The sequence below is a fragment of the Camarhynchus parvulus genome, chromosome Z, assembly GCF_901933205.1.
Source record: "Camarhynchus parvulus chromosome Z, STF_HiC, whole genome shotgun sequence".
In the NCBI taxonomy this organism is placed as follows: domain Eukaryota; kingdom Metazoa; phylum Chordata; class Aves; order Passeriformes; family Thraupidae; genus Camarhynchus; species Camarhynchus parvulus.
Window position 1 is genome coordinate 36,657,662 of NC_044601.1, and position 21,342 is coordinate 36,679,003.

The 21,342-nt window shown below is 43.7% G+C and overlaps 1 protein-coding gene across 1 annotated transcript; it reads right to left on the bottom strand.

The window, feature by feature from the left end:
• Positions 1–13,419: 13,419 nt before the first annotated feature.
• CTSL (cathepsin L) lies at positions 13,420–18,411 on the bottom strand. The gene is made up of 8 exons (XM_030969053.1): positions 18,286–18,411; positions 17,860–17,995; positions 17,418–17,540; positions 17,166–17,321; positions 16,763–16,987; positions 15,016–15,184; positions 14,621–14,738; positions 13,420–13,820 (listed from the first exon to the last, which is right to left on the bottom strand). The coding sequence occupies exons 2-8, from the start codon at positions 17,983–17,985 to the stop codon at positions 13,721–13,723; spliced, it is 1,017 nt and encodes a 338-aa protein (XP_030824913.1). The 5' UTR covers positions 17,986–17,995; positions 18,286–18,411; the 3' UTR covers positions 13,420–13,720.
• Between the last annotated feature and the right edge of the window lie 2,931 nt (positions 18,412–21,342).

Sequence of the window (21,342 nt, forward strand, 5' to 3'; positions counted from 1 at the left end):
TCCAGCTGATGGGGAGTCCAGGGACAGGTGGTGCACATGTGCCTGGGCTTTGTGAGGATACCTTTTTTTCCCTTGCCATGAATACAACTTTCTAATTTTCAATACAAATTAGTCATCATGCACAGTCAGTTCTTTCAGACCTTTCTGTAAATGGACCAGAGGGCTTCAGATGTCTTGGGTGGTCTTGATCCCTTGCTATAGTCCATGAATACCCCCTTCTCAGTCTCATTCTGGTGCTTGCACTCTGTTGTCCTTATCTCCAAGAGTTACAGCAAGGATGTTTGTCCTGGAAAGGTGCTGCCCTACTTCTGTATGGCCACCTTCTCCAGCCACACCCCGTTCTTTCTCACAGTGTGTGTTACCAACAATCACTGGTTGTTATTACCAACAATCCTTGATTGGCTCCACAACTATCTGGGTATTAATGTTTGAGACATACACATTGGCCCGTTGTCCTAGGGAGGGAATCAGGATCCTGCATGACCTTCCTGAGAGTCACCTTGGACCTCTTCAAAGACCTACTTAGAAGAATCACACGGGATAAGGCTCTAGAAGATAAGGAGGTCCAAGAGAACTGGTCAATATTCAAGTATCACTTCCTCTGAGCTCAAAATCAGTGTAAAAATCAATATTCAAGTATCACTTCCTCTGAGCTCAAAATCAGAGCAGGAAATCAGGCAAAGGGCACAGTAGATCCACATGGATGAGCAGAGAGTTTCTAGAAAGAAATTTCTGGGATGTGAAAAAAGAACCAGGCCCTGTGGGAGGACTATAGGAACATCATCAGAGCATACAGGGATGAGAGGAGGAAGACCAAGGCCCCCTCGGCATTGAATCTGGTAAGGGCAACTGAAAGGGCTTCTACAAGTACATCAGCAGCAAAATGAAGATTGGGAAAATGTGGGGCCACTGCTGAATCAGATGAGTGTACTGGTGATGGAAGACACAGAGAAGGCAGAATTACTGAATGCCTTCTTTGTCTCAGTCTTTACTGGTGAGGCCAGCCCTGAGGAGTCCCAATCTCAGAGGCAAGAGAAGAAGGCTGGAGAAAGGAAGACTTTGCCCTGGTCACAGAGGGTTGGGTTAGAGATCAGTTAGAGAGACTTAACACCCATAAATCCATGGGCTCTGATGGGATGCACCCATGGGAACCCAGGGAGCTGGCCAATGTTGATAAGCCAACCTCCACTATCTGTGCAAAAGCATGGAGAGCAGCAGAGTCACCCAATGACTGCAGCAAAGTCAACATTACTGCCATCTCCAAAAGGATGAGAAGGAGGACCTGGGAAGGTACGTCCTGTCAGCCTCACCTCCATACCTGAAAAGGGAATGGAACAGCCCATTCTGGAGGTCATGCCCAGGCATGTGGAGGACAATAAGGCCATTGGGAGTAGTCACCGTGGATTCACCAAGGCGAACTCACGCTTTACCAATCTGATAAACCTCTGTGGTGGCATGGTAGGATGGGTCAGTGAGGGGAGAGCAGTGGATGCTGTCTGCCTTGACTTCAGCAAGGCTTTTGACAATGTTTCCCATAACATCCTGGCAGGTAAGCTCAGGAAATGTGGGTTAGAGGAAGGCATGGTGAGGTGAATGGAGAACTGTCTCAATGGCAGAGAGTCATGACCAGCAAAACAGAATCCACCTAGAGACCAACAGCCAGTGGCATTTTCTGGGATCAATACTGGGACCAGTCTTGTTCAACTTGTTTATCAATGACCCAGATGAAGGGATAGAATGTACCCTCAGCAAGTTTGCTGATTGTTGTGTTGTGTTTGTACAAGTTGGACTGTTCTGTTTCCCCTTTCCATGTAATGGTTCTGCCCTGGTTCTCTCCTCCTTCCCTGGCGCTGCCACTCTGCCCCAGTTGCCTTGGAGACTAAGGTATCCTTTCTCAAATCCCTCCCCGGTGCCCTGTCCGTCACTCGGCGCTCCCACCCTTCTCTCTAGAAACTTCCAGCTAGAGCATCGGGTGATTGGTTCAGGGGCCGGGGCCCCACCCTTAAGTTATCCCCATCCATGTTCTCCCTAAGTCAATCTTTTGTATCCCACTCCCCTCTAAAACTCTATTTGCCAGAGGACTGACTCCTCCCCTGTCTCCCTCCCTCCTTATAAGCTGCTGCAAAACTCCCTGACTTTCTCTTCGGCTGTTGGTTCCCCTGGGACCTAATAAATCTGGATTCACCGCAGCTGGACAGCGCTCTCTTTTTCTGCTGACTGCTGCTGACAAGCCAAGTCACATTCTACAGCAAGGTAGCGCTGCTGTCACAGCACGGAGCGTTTGCCTTAGGTGCTGTCCCGAAGCACGGAGATCAGGATAGCGCTCCCCTACAGCTACAGCGGCTAGCTGGATAGCCAGCCGGGACATCCAAGAAGGACAATCCTTCCCCAGCTTGACCTCTTCAGCTGATGGCACTAAACTGAGGGAGTGGTGATCCACCTGAAGGCTCTGCTGCCATTCTGTGGGACCTTGCTAGGCTGGAGAGCTGGGCAGAGAGAAACTTAATGAGCTCCACAAGGGCAGGTGTTGGGTCCTGCGCCGGGGCAGGAGCAGCCCCAAGCACCAGCACAGGCCAGGGGTTGCTCCTACAGAGCAGCTCTGTGGAGAAGGACCTGGGACTCCTGGTGGATCACAAGCCATCCATGAGCTGGCAGTGTCCCTGTGGCCAGGAGGGACAAGGGTATCCTGGGGGGCATCAGGAAGAGCATGGCCAGGAGGTCAAGGGAGTTGTGCCTCTAGTCAGCCCTGGTGAGGCCACACCTGGAGTGCTGTGTCCAGTTCTGGGCTCCTCAGTAAAAGAGACCCAAGGAGCTACGGGAGAGAGTCCAGTAGAGGGTCACAAAGATTATTTGGGGTCTGGAGCATCTCTCTTATGAGGAGAGACTGCAGAAACTGAGCCTGTTTAGTCTGGAGAAGAAAACACTGAGAGGGGATCTCATTAACAAATATAAGTATCTCAAAGGCGGGTGCCAAGAGGATGGTGCCAGACTTCTTTCAGTGGTGCCCAGTGACTGGACAAGGACCAATGGCCATAAACTAAAACACAGGAAATTCCACCTCAGCATGAGGAAGAATTTCTTTACACTGAGGGTGGCAGAGCACTGGACCAGGTTGTCCAGGAGTCCTCCTCTGTGAAGACATTCAAAATCCATTTGAACGTGTTCCTGTGTAACTTGCTGTAGCTGACTGTGCCTTGGACGGGGAGTTTGACTGACTGATCTCCAGGGGTCCCTTCCTACCCTAATGATTTGTAATTCTGACACTTCTAGGCTTCTATAGCCATCCATCCTCTAGGTTTTCTTGTTCTAGATCTCAGACTTGACACTACCTAAGGAGATCAGAAATCCACTGTGAAACTTGCAGTCATTGGCCAATGAGAAAAAATTAGCAATTAAAAAAATGTGTGATTACATTAAATGATAAGGATGTGAAAACTAGGCTTTAGGTCACTTTAAGTATTAGACCCTTCTATCTAACCCCCTTTATAACTCTCCTGTCTCATTATATGAACTTTTTTTACTCCTTGATGTAAACAACTCCTGCACTCTCTTCTCATTTTCACCCCTGATCCACACCCTCCCACTGTGCTGGTACAAAACTTTATTAAGAACATTCTGTGAATTACTTTAGGACATAGAGAGGAGTTAAGAATACTCTTGCCAAGAAAATCCAACAGTTATTTTTTAACTTACAAATGTGTTTTAATATTTCTAAAGAAGAGGCAGGCTGAAGAAAAGCAGACAGAAAATTATTCAGGATGAGTATTTACCCTTAGTTATTGCTATCCCAGGGGTGAGGATGTGATTTCAGTGCTGCTTCAGGTATCAAAGCACTCTTCTTTCAGGTGTTTATCTGACACTTTTTAAAGCTGTAACAACTACCCAGGATCAGCAAGTACAGCATGTACTTGTTTATTCTGTTCCTCATCACGTGCTTCCCAAAGCTCTGCTATCAGCAGCAGAACACAAACAACACTTAAATCCTGGAGACTGAAGAGGAAGCAGAAAAAAAATATGGTTTAGGTAATAATAAAACCTTTTTACTGCATGATGGAATTGTGCATCCTGATTATAGAAACTAATAAATCAGTTTCTCTGTGGAAAAAATGTGCACAGAGTACATATACATATTTTTTTTTAGACACCCATACTTATATAGTAATTCTCTCTCTCTCTCTCTCTCTCTCTCAGAGCTCTATGTAGATACACAAAGAGATGTTGATGTCACTAATTTATTGAGGAATTCCACTGCATTTTTGAAGTTGGAAACCTCAAAAGCCAAGTTTAATTTGAGGCCAGTCTAAGTAAGCTAACAATACTAGTTTTACATGAGAAAGATCACTGGTAACTTGGTCCTGTCCCCAGGGCCAGGAGAGATGATAAGGGAAGAACAGAGATGAGGCATTCCTCAGCATAACCACAGGACCTCTAAAAACCACCTCTGAGGGACATGCTGAAAGTTTGTTTTGCAGTGGGTGTACCCAGTCTAGTGGCTAAGATCTGTGCTCCTGCTGGCAGGATGTATACACCTGCACACTGCAATGTGTCAGTCATTCAGTGCCCGACTTACTGTCACCCAACTTGCCTTCATTGAAGTATAGTTTCACAGAAAAGCCTGGATCTAATCCCAGCTGCTATTTTCCCCACATTTTGGGTTTTTTCCTCAGTTTGCACCAAAAGCACATGATAGTGAAGGGGCTAGTGCTCTGACTAATTACTGCTGCTTGGGAGCTGCTGACACATAAATGAAAATTCTCCTCGTTTGTGGGCTGCTTCGTGGCTGGTGCTTACAAAGAGATCCATATCTGTATAAACAACCCATACAGACCTCAAATGCAGATTAAGAAAGCAGCTACTTTATTCAGTGTGAGCAGTGGATATTCTTTGCAGAGTCCTGCTCCGATCTACCTCACCTACCTAAGGACCTGTATGTATTCTGCTACATACAACCCTGCAAGCACACCCCTCACAAAGTCCTTCTCAAAGGCTCAGGGTGAGTTTAAAGCTTCCCTCTGCAGTGTGAGACTAGTTCAGACCATTTCTGCAGAGCTCTCTTACACTAACTGTGGGATGAGAGGACACCACCTACAAAGCCCTTGCAACACCAGGCCACAACTTCCTTCCATGGCCTCCCATCATGGTTTTGCAAGGTATCTGAGGGCTGCTGAGAAAGTAGGGTAGATTTTTTTTTTTTTTAAGAATCAGAGACTATTTAGTGGTTGGACTGATGTGAAAGGGGACACACCACAAGCTGCCATCAAGGCTGCTGAGAGAAGCAGGCAGTGTTCATGATGAAGATGCTGAGACTGCCTCCAGATGCAGAAGCCAGCAGTACCTGATATTATTCCTCAGATACTCATCAGCATGATACAAAATTAAAAATACATGGAAACGCCAAGTAAGACATATGTGAGCTAAATACTATTCACATATGTGCCTTTGTATCAGTATTTAATAGCTCCTCAGCAAAAAATTAAATATTAATAAATCAGTGCCCATTTGACTTCGTATTAGTTTTGGAGAAAGATGCAGAAATGATACTATTTGTACTGTACCATATACATACATACATATGCATATATATATATAAAAAAAATATATATAAACACACACACACACACATATATATATACACATGCAACTGTTGTTAAAGCACTGGCTGTCAAACTTGTTGCCAAAATTAATTATTCTTTATAATTATTGGGAACATTTGCACCTATTTCAGAAGTAAAATAAGGCAAACTACCTAAACCTAGTGGTGTCGGCATCCAATAACACAAGAAAACCAGTCCACCACCAGTCTCTAATACATGAGCAGTTGTTCACAAATCACTTTGACTGGAAACCGAGTTAGTGTGAGCAGCCAGCCGCAGAGAGGTGGCCTTGTGACTGCAATCACAAGATGGGGGATCAGAGAACAGGTTGGGGCTGGCAGGCTTCCCACCAGTCCCGTGGCACCCTGGCTGCCTGTGCTGCTGCCCTGCCAGCCCAGCACGCCGAGGAGCTGATCCTGGACACTCTGCAGCAGGACCTCACCCACCCCTGAGAAGGCAAGGCAGCTGAAATGCAGATGGTCTTTGAAATGTAGGATCAAATGTGTTGTCTGAACATTTGTTGATACTTTATTCTGTTTTCAAGAAAACACACACACGGGGGGAGTTTTGCTGGTTTTTTAATAAAGCCAACTCATATTTCTGGAAAAGTCAGGCAAAAGTTTTATTCATTTATAAAATGCCAGCTATTTAGAGACAGAGAACAAGAAAGAGCTTTTAGCTTACATGGATTATACCACAGAGACTCATTGTGAGAAAAGGGGGGTGGTGCCCATGGAAGAGAAGACGTTTAATAAGAGGAAAGATTATAAAGTCAATAATTTCTGTGGGACTGCAAAGGTAAAAGTATCTATTTTCCAGAGACATCCAGGGCCCAAAAGTGGGAATAGCAGAGAGTAAATGAACATTGAGACAAGAGGGTCAGCACACAGTTACCCAAAAGTACAGAACACCTGAAGTTTTGATGAGACATTCCCTACCACTCAGGCTTCATGTCATCACGGACAGCTTTCACAAACCCTATGGATCACTACCAAAAACACCTTTGGTTTTTGTTCCTAGCTTTCTGCAAATACAGATGTGGTTTCAGAAAACACAAATCCAAAAACCTCAAACTAAGCATGTGATCTGATTCAAGTGAACTAATTTTAATACTTCATAGAGATAGGATTTTCCACTGCGATCTGCCCTGAGGAGGTTGCTTTCATCCAATGCAATGATTTGCATTGTGGCTTTGCAAGACTTTGTTCATCAGGAGCCCAGCAACCTGTTTTCTTCTAGCAGCTTTTGTAGTTCTGACCACTGCACTCAGTTTGGTGAGCCAGCTTGCAGAGGGTGTTGGCCAAGAGAGCTGTGTACTCCCATGATAATAAACAAGAATTTGGCCTGAGAATTGTTGTCAGCTGCTGAGCAGATCACCCAGTGAATATTTTATCACTTTTGAAAGGACACCTCTGAAGGAGATAATGAGCCCGCTCAATTACTGGGTCAGCTGGGCTGATGCTGAATGTGCGTGGCCAGCCTAACCCCGGCCCGCGTGTGACCGCTCCTGGTGTCTCATGGATTCAGCAGACACTCCAATGCACCGTCGTCGGCACATGCCCGGGGAAAAAAAGAGGTCAGCTTCTCTCCACGCCCGGCTGCTGCAACACCGGCCTTGTCATCGCGTGCTCTGAGGAGCACAGCCCTGAGACACCCTGCTGGGTGACACACCATCTGTCCTTTGCCCTTTCGATCGCCAGGTTTCCTGTTTTGTCCCTGCGTGGACAATTTTCTCCCTCTTTTAACAACACAGCACGATTTATTATTCTGGCACAGAAAGAGACAAAGGAGACTGCTCAAACAAAAGCAGGGAGGATAAGTGGAAAGGGCCATGCAGGCAAACGTAGATCTGAAATTTAAACTCAGCAGAAGAACACTGAGAATGGAGATGTTTACTTTTAGCTTTTTTTAAGATATGCTGGGAGAAAACAAAGCCAAAAGGAGAGGCTAGCCTTCTTGCAAATCCACACCCACAGCTGCTAATCAGTTGCCTGCCCTCTGGCAGGCGGCCTCACTGCTTTTGGCCTTCTTCCTCTCCCACTTTCCAGCTCTGTGTCAGTTTAGATTAAAAATTCAATGTGGAGGGAGTTTCTTTTGCTCTTGGTTTGCAGAATTGCTAACAAAAAGGGGCTATAAAGTTTGTTGAAATGTCTGGAAATAGTGCTACAGAAATACCATTTCAAAAGTATTCCTGATGTACACAAGGTTTGTTTCTGAAATGCTCTATTACATTGTGAGAGAAATGTGAAAGAAATGCTCATAACAGCACTGAAGCAGAAAACACAGGTCCTCTCCAATTCTTCCCATGACTAGCAGGCAACAAATAGCAAAAAGGCAGCAGGATTTATTCTTAACCTTTGCACAAGGCATTGGAATTTCTACATAAACAGAGAGAGATACGAGAGAAATCTCCAAAAGCCTATGCAATTTTACAACACAGCTCATGTTTCCAGTATATATTTCCTATTCCAAAAAAACCCAGCTGTCAGTCTGTGCTTCATGCTTGACTGAGGAAAGCAATACTGCTAAACATGCTGAGCAGAAGGAATGTTAAGATGGCTATTGAGAAGAACTTGCATTTACAATTCTAGCATTGTTGTGCTAATATGGTAAAAGATTGTGCTATGTGGTTTTATTTTTGGTGGGTTTGACCGGGGCCTTTATTGGGGTTTTTTGTTTTGGTGTTTTTTGGTTTTTGGGGTTTTTTTTTGTTGCTGTTTTTGTTTCTGGTTTGTTTTGGTTTTGTTTTTTGTTTTGCTATATCTAGCAAAAATGGGCACCTGCACACACAGCAATGAACTGGTTTAAGAGTTCTGTGGGCAGTCCTATCTAGGGGTGGTTTTGTGCCTTGTTACCAGCAGCATAAACTGATATATTACAGAGATATGCTTAGAAGTACCCTTTGTGGGAAAAAACACCTGACTTGGCAGGTCTGAAGCCATGGCATTTGACCTTTGGTTTTAAGCAAAATCAAGCATGTTCCAAGACATGCTACAACCTCAAGGGGTTCTCAACAGCCCATTTCAGCATCAACTTCTCAGATACCCTAAGCCAGTTTGAGCGTCTAGTAGCCCAGCATTTATTTCAAACAGTTCTATGTCATGGCATGCATGCTGTGCAGGAGGGTTTCATCAATAATTTAAAAAAAATCTTACTCAACAGAATATTAGAATAATTCCATGGCATTTAGTAGCACGTAGTTTCTGAAACTACAGTTTTTCCTAGTAGAGGCAGGAACTAGCTGTAATAGCTTCAGAGGGCTGTCAGTGGCACCCCAGGGGAGGACACCTAAACCATTCTCACCTCGAGAGAACACACAATAGTACAGACAAAGAACTTTGAAACACAAAGTTAATTCCAGGTGAATGTCCAAAATGTCACTAAGCATATGAACAACACAAGGCTGGAAAATCATCTCTTCCTTCCTGAGGTCTCAGACCAGAGGACTAGAGAACCTAGAGGACCTCACAAAGCCACCCTTAACCAGAACAGCCTTCTTAAGGTGGGAGGGAGGGGAATAGCTCACTCTCTGACTCTGCCCCATCTTTGACCACTTCCCAAACCTGGACTGCAGAAGGTACCAGGTATCAGCACTGCAGGACCACACCTGAGAACATATAGTGTTACTTCTACAATGTGCTTCCCAGCACTCATTTTATTGGGAAAGTCTAACAGGTTTCACTCAGAAGTAGGTTTTGGATCTTCTAAAGGTGGTGAGAACCATCAGTGAACAAGACAAGGAAGAAGCATTGTAAAAAAGAATCCAGTAAGTATTTTGCAAATGGCCATTGCCATGGTTTCTTCGCTCGTTTGTGCACAGAGGTTGGCAGTAGCTCTTCAGCAGAAAACAGGCAGGATGGAAACAAAGAGTGTTGCAGAAATCATATCTTAAGGCCACTGGGTGATAAATCTTTGCACAACTGAGCTTTAAGAAAACCCAAAACAGCCACTTGTGTTTATGAACACAAATGAAGGTGGCATCTTCTGAAACTCCTAATCTATCTAAACTAATCAATCCATGGATCAGGTCTCCACTCTGTGGCCAACCCTCCTGCTCCCCCAAACTAAATTCCTGGTTGGGCTCCCTGTCTGTTTTCAGAAGAGCCTTATTATCACTTAAGTTCAGTTTTGTGAATTGTGAATGAAATTTTGCTTTTGATTTTAGCCTTTCTTTCAAATGCTTTAGGTGCCCCTGCACTTATCCAAAATTTCACTTATGATTCAATAAAACTGTGATTAGCACATAAGGTAATAAAATCCCCTTTACTGATTTAAACAATTATTTCTTCAAAACAGTGTATTAGTTGAGTCAGCATTTTGTGCTATGACTTCCCAGCAAAAAGACTGAAGACCATTGGATGGACGGCAGGTAAAAATAGGTGCTTACTCTGTCATGTATCTTGGTAAAGTTCAAAGAGAGCTAGAATGCAGAAACATCAGGTTACTTCATGACAGCCTTCAGGCTGTGCTCAATTCTTTGGTTAATAGCCAGAAACTGCTGTCAATCTCTAATATGTCAAAACTGATTAGCTGGCTTTAAGCTTAAAACATATATGACACATTTGTTATTTTATCAAGGAGATTAAGGAGCAAATGCTGCATAACTGATATTCAGAAGCTGATTTTTGGGTTTTTTTGAAGTGGATATTCCCATTTTCCTGTGTGTCTTGTTGTCTCAGAGCTGTTTTTGGAGTGCTGTCATGCAGATCAACAGGTAATCTTTCATTATAGAAAACCATCAATGATATAATTAATCATATTTGCCTTTCCTGCAAGTTTTTCACTGCATGAAACGACAAATATTTTTTTACCATAGTTCTTCAAAACATTTTGAAAATTAATTTAGTGCATGGCTTGTGTAGCAGAATAATAAAATTATTTGTTTCATTGTCAATGTTTGGAAATTGATTTAACTTTGGCAAAGCCAAAAACCAATCACATTAAAAAAATATCCCTAAAATTCTGTTCTACTCAGCAGTCACAGATAGTATGAAAAATTGAATGCTCTTACAGAAAAATAGTTTCCTACATGACAGTTAAAATTCCTTTCTCACCAGACTCTAAATAATAAGAACTTCATGTGTAAGTGAAATGAATTCCATCATTTTCCTTGCCCCAAGAATACATGCCCTTAAAAGCTCAGGTTCAGTGAGTGATAAAAAACATCCAACAAGCAGAGAAGAGAAACTGCTAAGAGACCTTTAGGACAAGAACAGTCTAAGAAGCATCAGCACATGAAAACCAAATGCAAAACTTTATTTTTCTTCCCAAATTCCAACAAAAAGTGCATTTTCACAATTAAGATGCTAGCAAACAAGGACTGCTATGGTTTATCACTGTACAGAACTGCAATCTAGCATGCAATAGTGCCCAGCTCATGTATTTCAATAGGCGTAAGACCCCATTAACAAGAGTAGCTGTAATTTAGACAGGACCCAAGCCAGGTATAGATAGGATTTTTTACTGTTAATAAAACGTGCACTAGTGTATCTTTTACTGATAATACAGGTGCACTAGAATATTTTAAACTCACTCATTTTTTAATAAATGGAGCTTCAGCTATCAGGAACATATAACCAGTGGAAGCTTTGGAAAGAAAACACTGGGTTAATAATCAAGAGCTTTAATTGCCACAGCTTTCTGTGGAGCAACTCTGGAGCTTTCCATGACCACACATAAACGTGCATTTGCTGTATCTTCCCAAAGGAAGAATGCTGAACAGAGACAACACTTCCCCCACTGGAACATATACCACTATGGAATCATTTGCTACTTTAGTAGTATTTCTGAAGTAAATAAAACAGGTTTGCCAAAGATAGGGCCACTGCAATGGAATCACAAAACCAGATCTAATATTGCTCTTGAAATGGGTGTTATATTCCTAAGGAAAGAAACTTACACAAACTGCAACTTAGACAAAAATTTTAGTCATTATGGTGTCATGTAAGGCAATTCTGGGTGAAGCTGTTACTTCAGGTTGTATAAATACTGAGTTATCTACATGACCTGACTTACCCTGTCCCCTTCTTTATTATTCACTCTGAGGAGGATGTTCAACCAGAATAGTCAGCAAGTTTTAATCCACACAAATAACTGCATTAGCACATATTTTTCCTAAAAAAGTCAAAGACTGATGGCTGTTTTGTGAAGTACATGCCCATTCATGTGCAGATACTTTGGAAAGTTATTTCCTTTTCATTTCCCATCTGGTCATAAAAAAATACCTTGTTTTCCCAGTAACTTTTTTGAACCCTGGATTTTGCAACCAAACACCTTTCCCTGTTGCCCATTTTTTTAGCAGTTCAAGTCCCAGCAGGCTTTTTACTGGTCTCACTTCTAGCCAATAAAGAAAACACAAAGCATGAAGCACTACCAGGGTCACAGTAACATCAGCTTCTGGGATTAAAAAGTGTTAGGACAGACAAGTGTCAGCCCATTCCCAGTTCCAGTAGCAAGAATGAAAATAATTTTCTGTGTAAGGAGCTTATACAGTCACTTCTCTGGCAGCATTTTGCTCCTGGCTGTCATTCTGAATGTACACACCAGTGCCATTTCCTTCTGAGTATCAGCCCTTAGAGGACCACCTGGTGAGCTTCATAATACTTACTCCATAGCTTCCACAAGCAAAGTGGATGCTTTCCATAACTAGCTTAGCAAGTCAACTTAATAGCTAAGTTATAACCAGTATTTCTGCTCTGTGGCTTGTTACGTAGCCACTGGGCTGAGTGAGGCTCTTCCTTTAAAAAAAATAACAAAGCAAACTTGTCAGGAAATTCAGGTTGAAAGAATTCATCTACAAGCAGCACATGAACAACTCACAATTATTATTTTTATGGATAATTCACCTTGTTTTTCTCTTCAAGAGTTTATTAAATGCAACTTAAAGACTTACATTATCATAAATAAGGAAATTAATCATCCATAAGTTCTGTCTAAGTGTTCCTTTGTGTGCATGGCTATCAGCTTCTGAAAAGATGTGCACAAAAACCTATGAGTCCATGAACTCAGTGCTTGTGCTAGTTATGCTACAGAACTACACCTCCTTTGTCCAAAAGCAAGAGTTGATGTCAATACCCAAAAGCCAAGCCAAGCCTTCTCCCCCTGCTGTTTTTGGTATTTACCATCCTCTGCAGGAGGTACCCAAACCTGGCTACTGGTACCTGTCTAAACCACATCTGAACAGTAGTATGCAAACATGCTAATGCTCATGTTTGCACTGATACCTGCAGAGAGAAAAAGACATACAGGGCACTGTGTGAATCACCTAAGTCAGCCAGCAAGTAACAAAGCAGCCCAACATCACTTTCCCTAGGGAAATCTTCCTTATCCCCCTTCCTTCTCCAGCTGAAGCTGGTACAGGGGGAAGACAACTATCTAGTGTCCTACATGTCTCCAGAAACAAGCCCTTCGAACAGCCCAGGTGTGCTTTGGGTGCTCCTGTTAAAATGCTCAAAAGGACGTAACTGCACAAACTACGCAAATGTGCTGCTTTTGAGGCACCATTGAGAAAACTAACAGAATTAAAAGCTAAGTGAAGATCAGCTGCTGCATACAGAAGATGACAAGACTGACGATCTTTGTTATGACAGACCAGGAACCAGGGATATTTTTCCACTTCCCATTTTAAAGAAATCTGTGTCTACACAGATAAATTCTACACTCCTTTTTGTAACAACTACTAGCCATTCCCAGATAGGCCTGCATTTTAGTGACCAGTGGAGGGAGGGGTACACACAAACAGACTCTACCTAAGAGTACAATTTAGGATGCCTATTTGACGAATGTCCCAAGTAGAAAAGAACACCAAAATGCCAAGTCATATGTATGTAGTGGAATTTAAGTATTTATTTAAAAAGTAAACCTTTGGACACATTGCAATTAAAAAAAAAGGAAAAATACAAAGAATCTATTGGATTAAGCAGTCAAAAGCTCGCAATATTACAAGCTGTTTACATACCAACATTTACATTAATTTAAACAAGTGGCATGTCACCAACATGTAAAATATACTTCAAGAGTTTTAAAAATCAAGTTGAGTTTTGAAAGACACAAGGCTACCACATGTGAACATGGGTTTGGTCATTCAGTTTAAATCCCCTCTTGTACTGAAATGTTCAGTCTTCAAATTATACTAGTGGATAGCTAGCAGCTGTTGCTATTCCACAGTGGTTCTTCCTGTCCTTGGCCATGTAGATATATCCTTTGTCACCCCACTTCTCACCCCAGCTGAAAACAAAAGCAAAGGGTTTGTTTATATATTCAGAAGTTACTCATTCACTGCCTTTCCCTCTAAGTGTTTAAAACTGAAAACTGCTGCCTTCCACATTGTGGAGAAAATCCAAGATAGCTGCAGCCATAAACTTAAGTGTTTCCCAACAATTAAAAGCATCCCAGGAGGCATCCTGACTCCACAGAACTGAAGAATGTAGTCATTTTCTCACGAGGTAGTCTCATTGATGTGCAAACCTTGACTACATGTGCCTGAAGCTCAGACACTGCTGCCAGGCAATTTAAGGGAAGTCAAAGGCTGCAAAAACAGCATTTGAGGGTGGTGCCCCAGTAATGCTGAGAACATGAGACAAGCTCATGTGATGTGCCCTTCGGCATTAATTTATTTGCCCTCCAACCTAGGAGGTAATGTCATTTTTAAAGTTCAAGTATCATCCTATTTCACTTAAGTGAGCAGCACTCTGCTTCCATAAAAAATTTCATTGCACCCCTACAAGCAGGCTTCTTCCTGCTCCCCTCTGCTCCACATCTTTATTATCTACTAGGTTCACAGGCTGTTTCAGCACTGAGCTCCCTTAAATTAACTGAACAAGCAGAATAAGATGGCTGCTTTGTGCTTACTTTATTAGGCTGCCAGCAGCATGAGATGCATTTTACCATTTGTCATACCATACAATCTGAAACCAATCTCCAGATCTCTCACATATAGATTTTAATTACTGTTGTGTCTGCACCTCTCCCCTTACAAGTGACAAACTTCCTTTTATTCTCCCCCAGATACATGACACAGACCTTACCTGTTCTTAACAATCCAGTATTTCTTCCCATCTACATCTTCCCCCTCAAAGCCATAACCTACAACCAGAACACCATGGTCCAAGTCTTCACTGCTGCAGTCTGGTTCATAGTAGATACCTGCAAAGTATTCACTCATGAGCAAAATCATCTTATCCCTCACAAGAAGCTTAGTGTATTTCAACTCCAACACTGCACAGCTTCTTGAAATTGAGGGACAAGTAGACACATATACAAGAGAAATATATGTGGGAAAAAACATGACCTAGAATTAAAATGACTTCTGAATTATCATACCTGGTTTTTCTTTCGTCTATTTAACTGCAGGGTAATGAACACTGAGTAATTAAAAAAAACCCAGTTATGTGGATAAATGTAATTAATTACAAATCCCCACCTGATTGATAGAACTGAAATGAAGAATGGCCTGCATCAATAGCAACAGACACTGGACCCACAGCTGCAACTGCTTTCATGAGAGCTCTTTCGTGTCCTTGAGGGATGTCAACAAAGCCAGTGTCATTAGCAGCATTATATTCTGCCTTGTAGCGACAGTCTTCATCATCCTAAGTAGAGAAAGCTGTAGTTATTACACAGGTTTCCATTTAACACACTGGTGAGAACAGAACTACCATACATGGTGTGACTTTGCTGCTTTGAGAGCATGGGACTGAAGAGGATCCAATTGCCTAAGCAGCACTTTGCAAGGATAACAGAAAATACAGAAGAACTGCTTCTGAGCTTCTCAAAAGTACAGAAAAGTGACAGCGGGGCCCAAAAAGTCCCCACCAACTTGACAAGAGTTGCAGAGGGCCATCACATTCTGGAACACTGCTCTTTTTGGTTGGCAGGACAACTATCTTTACAGGAAGGAAAGAAGCCCAGAGTGCATTAATGGGCACTGGAAGAAAGCCAAGTATTCATTAATTACAAAGCAATCCAGAAACTGCTCATTGAGCAAGCACTTAAAATCCACAATTTTAACATGTCATAGTTCGAAAAGCTATACAGAATGATTTGAAAGCTAGGAATTTGTGTTACATGACCTTACAAACAACAGTTGGGGGTGGTATTTGTGGTATTTCTAGTAGAGTGCTGCTTTTGGTTTTATTACGTGGGGTTTTTTGGTTTTGTTTTTTTTTTTTTTCTTTGATTTTTACAGTGAAGCCTGAACTGCTGATGTCATGTACATTTACAGCAGGAGAGAGGTGAGGCCTAGTTTCAAGTCAGGTCATGTGAAACTGAAACAGATTCAAGCAAGCACATCCTTGCCTTACCTGCACTATAGGTTAGTACCAAAATTGTTTCCCCAACTAAATGAACACAGACTATAGCTCAGTTGCTTACTTTCCATACTCAGCAAGTTAGGCACTTCCTATAATCAACTGATCTCTACAACAGCCAAGATTATGAAAGAGATTACAGGGACACAGGTGAACTGGAACTCAGATCCCATGTTGTTGACAACAAACAGTATTGCTATTGCCCAGACAACACAAAACAAGCTGAAAGAAGAGATCCTCTACAGTGAGCAGAACTCTTAAAAGGTGAAAATCACAAACTACTGGCTCTCAAGTGATACCACAACTGACTGCTGCTCTTTCATCCTCTTGTATCTGTTTAACAATACAGGGATTTTAAAAGCCTGTCCATTATCTCCATTTATGCACACTTAGTCCAGAAACAGAACTCAAGGCATTAACAACTGTTGTTAAAAATCCAATTGACACTAGCCACAAGAATTAGGTGGTCTATAGGTAGCAACTCTGTGATAGGTCAGTTATAGGAAGATGAATTGCTGTCCTACCACTAAGTAGCACTGCTGACAAGGGCTGGGTTCCTGGTCTGGTGTGGCAACCAAGATAAGGCATGACAGAAGGGGAGCAATGAGGGGGAGGAACAAGAATACTTGCTCCAGTTTTTCTAACTGGTCTGTCAAGATTTTGACCTCAAAGACCAGCGCAATATGTGATTCCTACTGGGGCTAGCAGTCATGCTAGTTCTCTTAGCAAAGACACAACAGGAATTACAGATGCACTGATCTCTACAGACATTTTCCTTTCCAGGCATTTGAGTTTCCCAACACAGCTTCTTCCACACAAAAGACATGACACCTGCAACACAAGTTCAACTATTCCACTTACCTTTGCAGTGTATGGATAGGATTCCTCTGAATCAATGCCCCCATTATCCTGTATGTATTGGAAAGCCTGGTCCATGAGACCACCATTACAGCCTTGATTCCCCTCAGGGCGAGAGCAGTCCACCAGATTCTGTTCACTCAGTGAAACAAGTTTGCCAGTTTTTCTGAAGTGCTGCCCTTCAAGAGCTCCTGTTGTGCTGAAAGCCCAGCAAGAGCCACATTGACCCTGAAGTATAAAGCGAAATCACAAGTTACAAACCCAGACAGTTACAAAATGGTGCTCAGTTTAGTAAGCTTGTACTAGACACCAACAAACAGGTACAGTGTTTTTCCCCTATGAAAGTGGATGGAGCATTCAGGAAACTGGACCTATAACTGGTCAGAAATTCACCATCAGATAGTACCTGGTCTTTAACTGGAGTTACATATCCCTTCTCTCGCCAATCTACTGATCGTGGTGCTTCCAAGAAGTTGGGTTCAAGAAACTGGGATCCTCTGTATTTTCTTTCTGACTTCTTGTGTACATAACCATTCATGAGCTGTCTGAACTCCTCAGTCGTCTGAAAAACAAATCAATATATATGCAGTCACTATCTACTGCTGTATCTATTACACACCATTACTAAGAACTGTACATTACATGTCTCCACACATACCATGTCGCCAAACTGATTCATTCCCAGCTTGTAGCTGTGTTTTCCTAATGCATGATCCAGATTATGGATTTCAATCATTTTCAGATTCTTCTCCCATACCACTCTCCTCCAGCCTTCCTCTCTCTAAGGGGACAAAAAACCAGCATACTTCAAGAAGACATGTCAAAGCAAGTTTGCTTGCACAACAAGCTTTCTAAGGCTCATAATACCGGGCAAATGTACACTACTCGAATGGGAAGCGCGAACCGTGTCAAGCGGTGATCTTTTTGCCGCCCTCATAAGAAAAACAACGAGTAGAGGGCAGCTGAGTCAATACATAAACACAGGAAAGGAACTTGGGAAGAGAAGGATTATGCTTCCCAAGCCCTGCCCACAGCTGGCGTTGTAACAAAGCAGACATGACTCAGCTGGTGGGGCCCAGCTCCGTGCGCTCGGCGCTCACCTCATGATAGTCCTTCTTGTGCCACGACTTCCACAGCTGCCAGTGGTCGTCCAGCTCAGGGTCCAGCCTCGGCGCGCCGAGAACCACGCCCAAGCAGAAGCACAGCGTGGTCAGGAACGGGTTCATGCTGGCCGATCTGCCAAGGACGGAGGAAAGCGGTCAGGCAGGGCGCCCTGAGCGCAGGGGATGCCAGACCCGCGGCGGCCCGCGCGTCCTCCGCCAGCGATCGGCCGGAGCCGAGCAGCCCGCGCTGCCTGTAAACAAGCCCGGGCGGCGGGGCCGGGACGCGGAGTGCGCAGTCGGCAGCCTCCCGAAGAAGCCGCTGGAATGGCGGCTCATTCCCGGCAGGAACCGCCCCGCTGCAGGATAAGGACGCGACCGAGACCGGCCCTCTCCACGCACCCCCACCCCACATCCCACGCTCACCGCGCCGGAGGGTCGCCGCTGCTCTCCCACCTCCTCAGCCCGGCAACACTCGGCCTCTGCCGCCCCTCTTATCCCGGCCGCGGCCGTGCCCGCCCCGCCGTGCCCATTGGCGGCCGGGTCGGGCCGCGCCTCCCGCCGGGCCGGGCCGGGCCGGGCCGGGGCGGGTCTGCCGAGGCTGTCCCGCATCGTCTCCGGGTCGGGGCCGGGAGCGCCCGGGGGCGATGCGGGGCCTCCCTGGGGGCCTTCCCTATCGTCGGCGCCGCTAGGTTGGGCAATGTTTGTCCAGGTGTTTAGTCCGAGTGCTGTCGGGCCGGAGATAGTGGCAGCACGCTGGTGGAATTTAACCCGGAGGGGCCTTAACGTGGGTAGCTGGCAGAACGAAGGAAAAACTAAATCTGGAGGCAGAGACACGCATGGCGGGTGTGGGCAGCCCCGGCGCCGTCCGTGCGCTCCGGTGAGAGCTCCTGCTCGGTCGTGCTGCCCCGGCGGGCTCTGGCCGTGCGTGCCCCCGCAGCCCCAGCCCGCTCCCCGGCGGGGACAGCTGCTGCCTCTGCACCTCTGCTGCAGGTTCTGTAGAGCACAGCCGGCAGGGACATGTCCATGAGGCTGGCACTAGGCAAAGTATCCCCCCGCGCTGGGTGCAGCAGCATGGTGGTGACATTGCTGCCAGAAACATTTCCAGGAAAGTCCTTTATCCCCCCCATATTTTAGTATCTGAAAATTGCTTTGTTGGGTATTTTGTTTTAGTGTTTTGGTGTTTTGGTTTTGTTTTGTTTGTTTGTTTTCCTTTTTTATTTGTTCTGCTTCTGGACCAAAGTTCGGTAAAAGGTTTTTTAACACCGGTGGTGGCTAGTGTTTATGTGCATAACATCCAGTAATACCTGCTGGAAAACACCGTTTGTGACATCAAGAGTTGATGCACAGATGAGATACTAGTGGGATGGACTTGGTGTTCATGTAAGCAGTAGTAGACAAACTTTTGATTTTTAACAGGGAACTTGTCTACAGCTGTAGAATAACTGCCGGTTGTGTGAGGCTCACCCTTAAACCCTTGTAGAGGCAGCAGTGCTGATGGCTTTAGCTTATAAACTTTAGAACATATAGTTAGTGTAAAAATCAGGGTTTACAGACTGTTACACAACAGTGAAAAGGAAGAAATCATATGATACATACTTCTCACTTTTTTGATGTCTTAAGACACACCGTGTATTGCTAAAACATGCAATACATGTTTCTTTACCCAGATAATCTCAGGAGCATTCTTTGGCCTAGGTGAACTTGACAGACCCAAATACATAGAGATATACTGAAGGAGTTGTCTTGTCTTTTTAAAGTACTTGTGCAAGTCCTCTATGCATTTGTATCTTTTCACCATAAAACTTTTCACTTCATAATCAATTCACATTTAAATACCTCAGGACAGTTAGATATAACATCATCTAGTTCAGTTAACTTATAATAAGGGATTTTTTTTCTTGAGTTTTGGGTTTTTTTGAGATGTGTGGCATTTGAAAATATTTTACTTAACAGCTTTTTGCTGATATTTTTTTGGGCAATCAGATTTCTCAGTCCTGTTTAAGTTAGCTTTGTTTATGCAATTGTATCTAGTATTGCCTGAGCATTGAAAGACTGCGAGTAGATTATCAATGAACTATGGACAAGAAGTTTTTTTCTTAAAGGACAAGAAAAAGGACATGTTTAGCTGGCATGACAGGAGGTAATGTCTAAATTAGAGAAGGTCTTGCGCCATAAGTCACATGCCTACTGTTCCGTAATGTGCCCTGAGATGCATGAAGACAAACTGATGCTTTTCTAGATGATATGAGGTCTTGTCTCTTTGGGGAAGTTACTGTGCAGTCAGCTAACATATGATACCACTGTGCTGTTCTCTCCTCCTGAACACTCTTGGTGCACGTACACGCGCACATGCACACACACAGGAGTCAAATACTATTTTGATATGAAGATAAATTCACCCTACCAGTTTATTTAACAACTATAGATAGGGAAATCTTAGCTGAGAATTTGTTGAAATCCTTGAAGAAGATGGGAATACTTTCACCTTCAACATGTTGACTTAGGCTTGTACTGAGTCATAAGTGTTGTGCGGATATATCAGTTCCCTAGATATTTTGCTAAGGATATTTGAGAGCCCAGGTGGAAGAATGTGAGCATATGCAAGGGTAATCAGCACAGCAACCTCCATGGTCAGAATTTGGTCATCACAAGAGTGGCCATTTAGAAACCTGTGATAGGAAGCTGAACTAGGATCACCTCCAACTCCTGGATGCACATTTCCTCTCTGAGAATTTTAGTGTAATGCATCAACATGAGCACTGACAGTCATGTTGCAGCAGCTGTTCATTATTTCAGGCAAGGTAAAAACAGCATGTTACACATGGCATCCCTCTGTTACTGTCCCTGCTGCTCCTGCCTGTGCACCATGATGTGTTCACAAGCCAAACTGTAAGCCCAGTGTGGTGATGGTCTGCTGAAGTGAACAAAGGGTCAGTGGCAGCAGTTACAGGTAATAACTGGACAGATACTGACAAAAATAATTTTCCATCTAACTGTGCAGCCGTGTGACAGTATGCTGCAGTCACACCAGCTGTAGCAGCCTTTGCTATATTGTAAACCTCTGCGTGGGGACTGAGCAATGCACTCCTTCTATGTTAGCAGAGAGAAGGGGTGGAATCAAGAGCTCCTTCAGTTCCTCTGCTTAAAAGCTCAGCTGAAGCCATTCAGTCCAGAGAAGATGTAGCTAGCCATGCTAATCACAGTAGTCAGCGATGTGTCTGCAATAATCCAAAGACCAAAACTTGGAAGGAAGACATTTGTCCATTACTTTAAAGCTCTCAATTTCAGAGGATAACTTTCCAACTTGTTTTTTAAAAAAACCCAGCTTTTGAGGAACTCTACATATGCACAACTCCAGGTATTTTGCCAAAGGCATACCACTCTTCTAAGAGGCAGGAACGCCTTTTAATAACTAGTCATGTCACCATTGCAACAGCCAAAAAGTTTGCCAACTCCACTGCAGCTATCAGGCCCTACAGG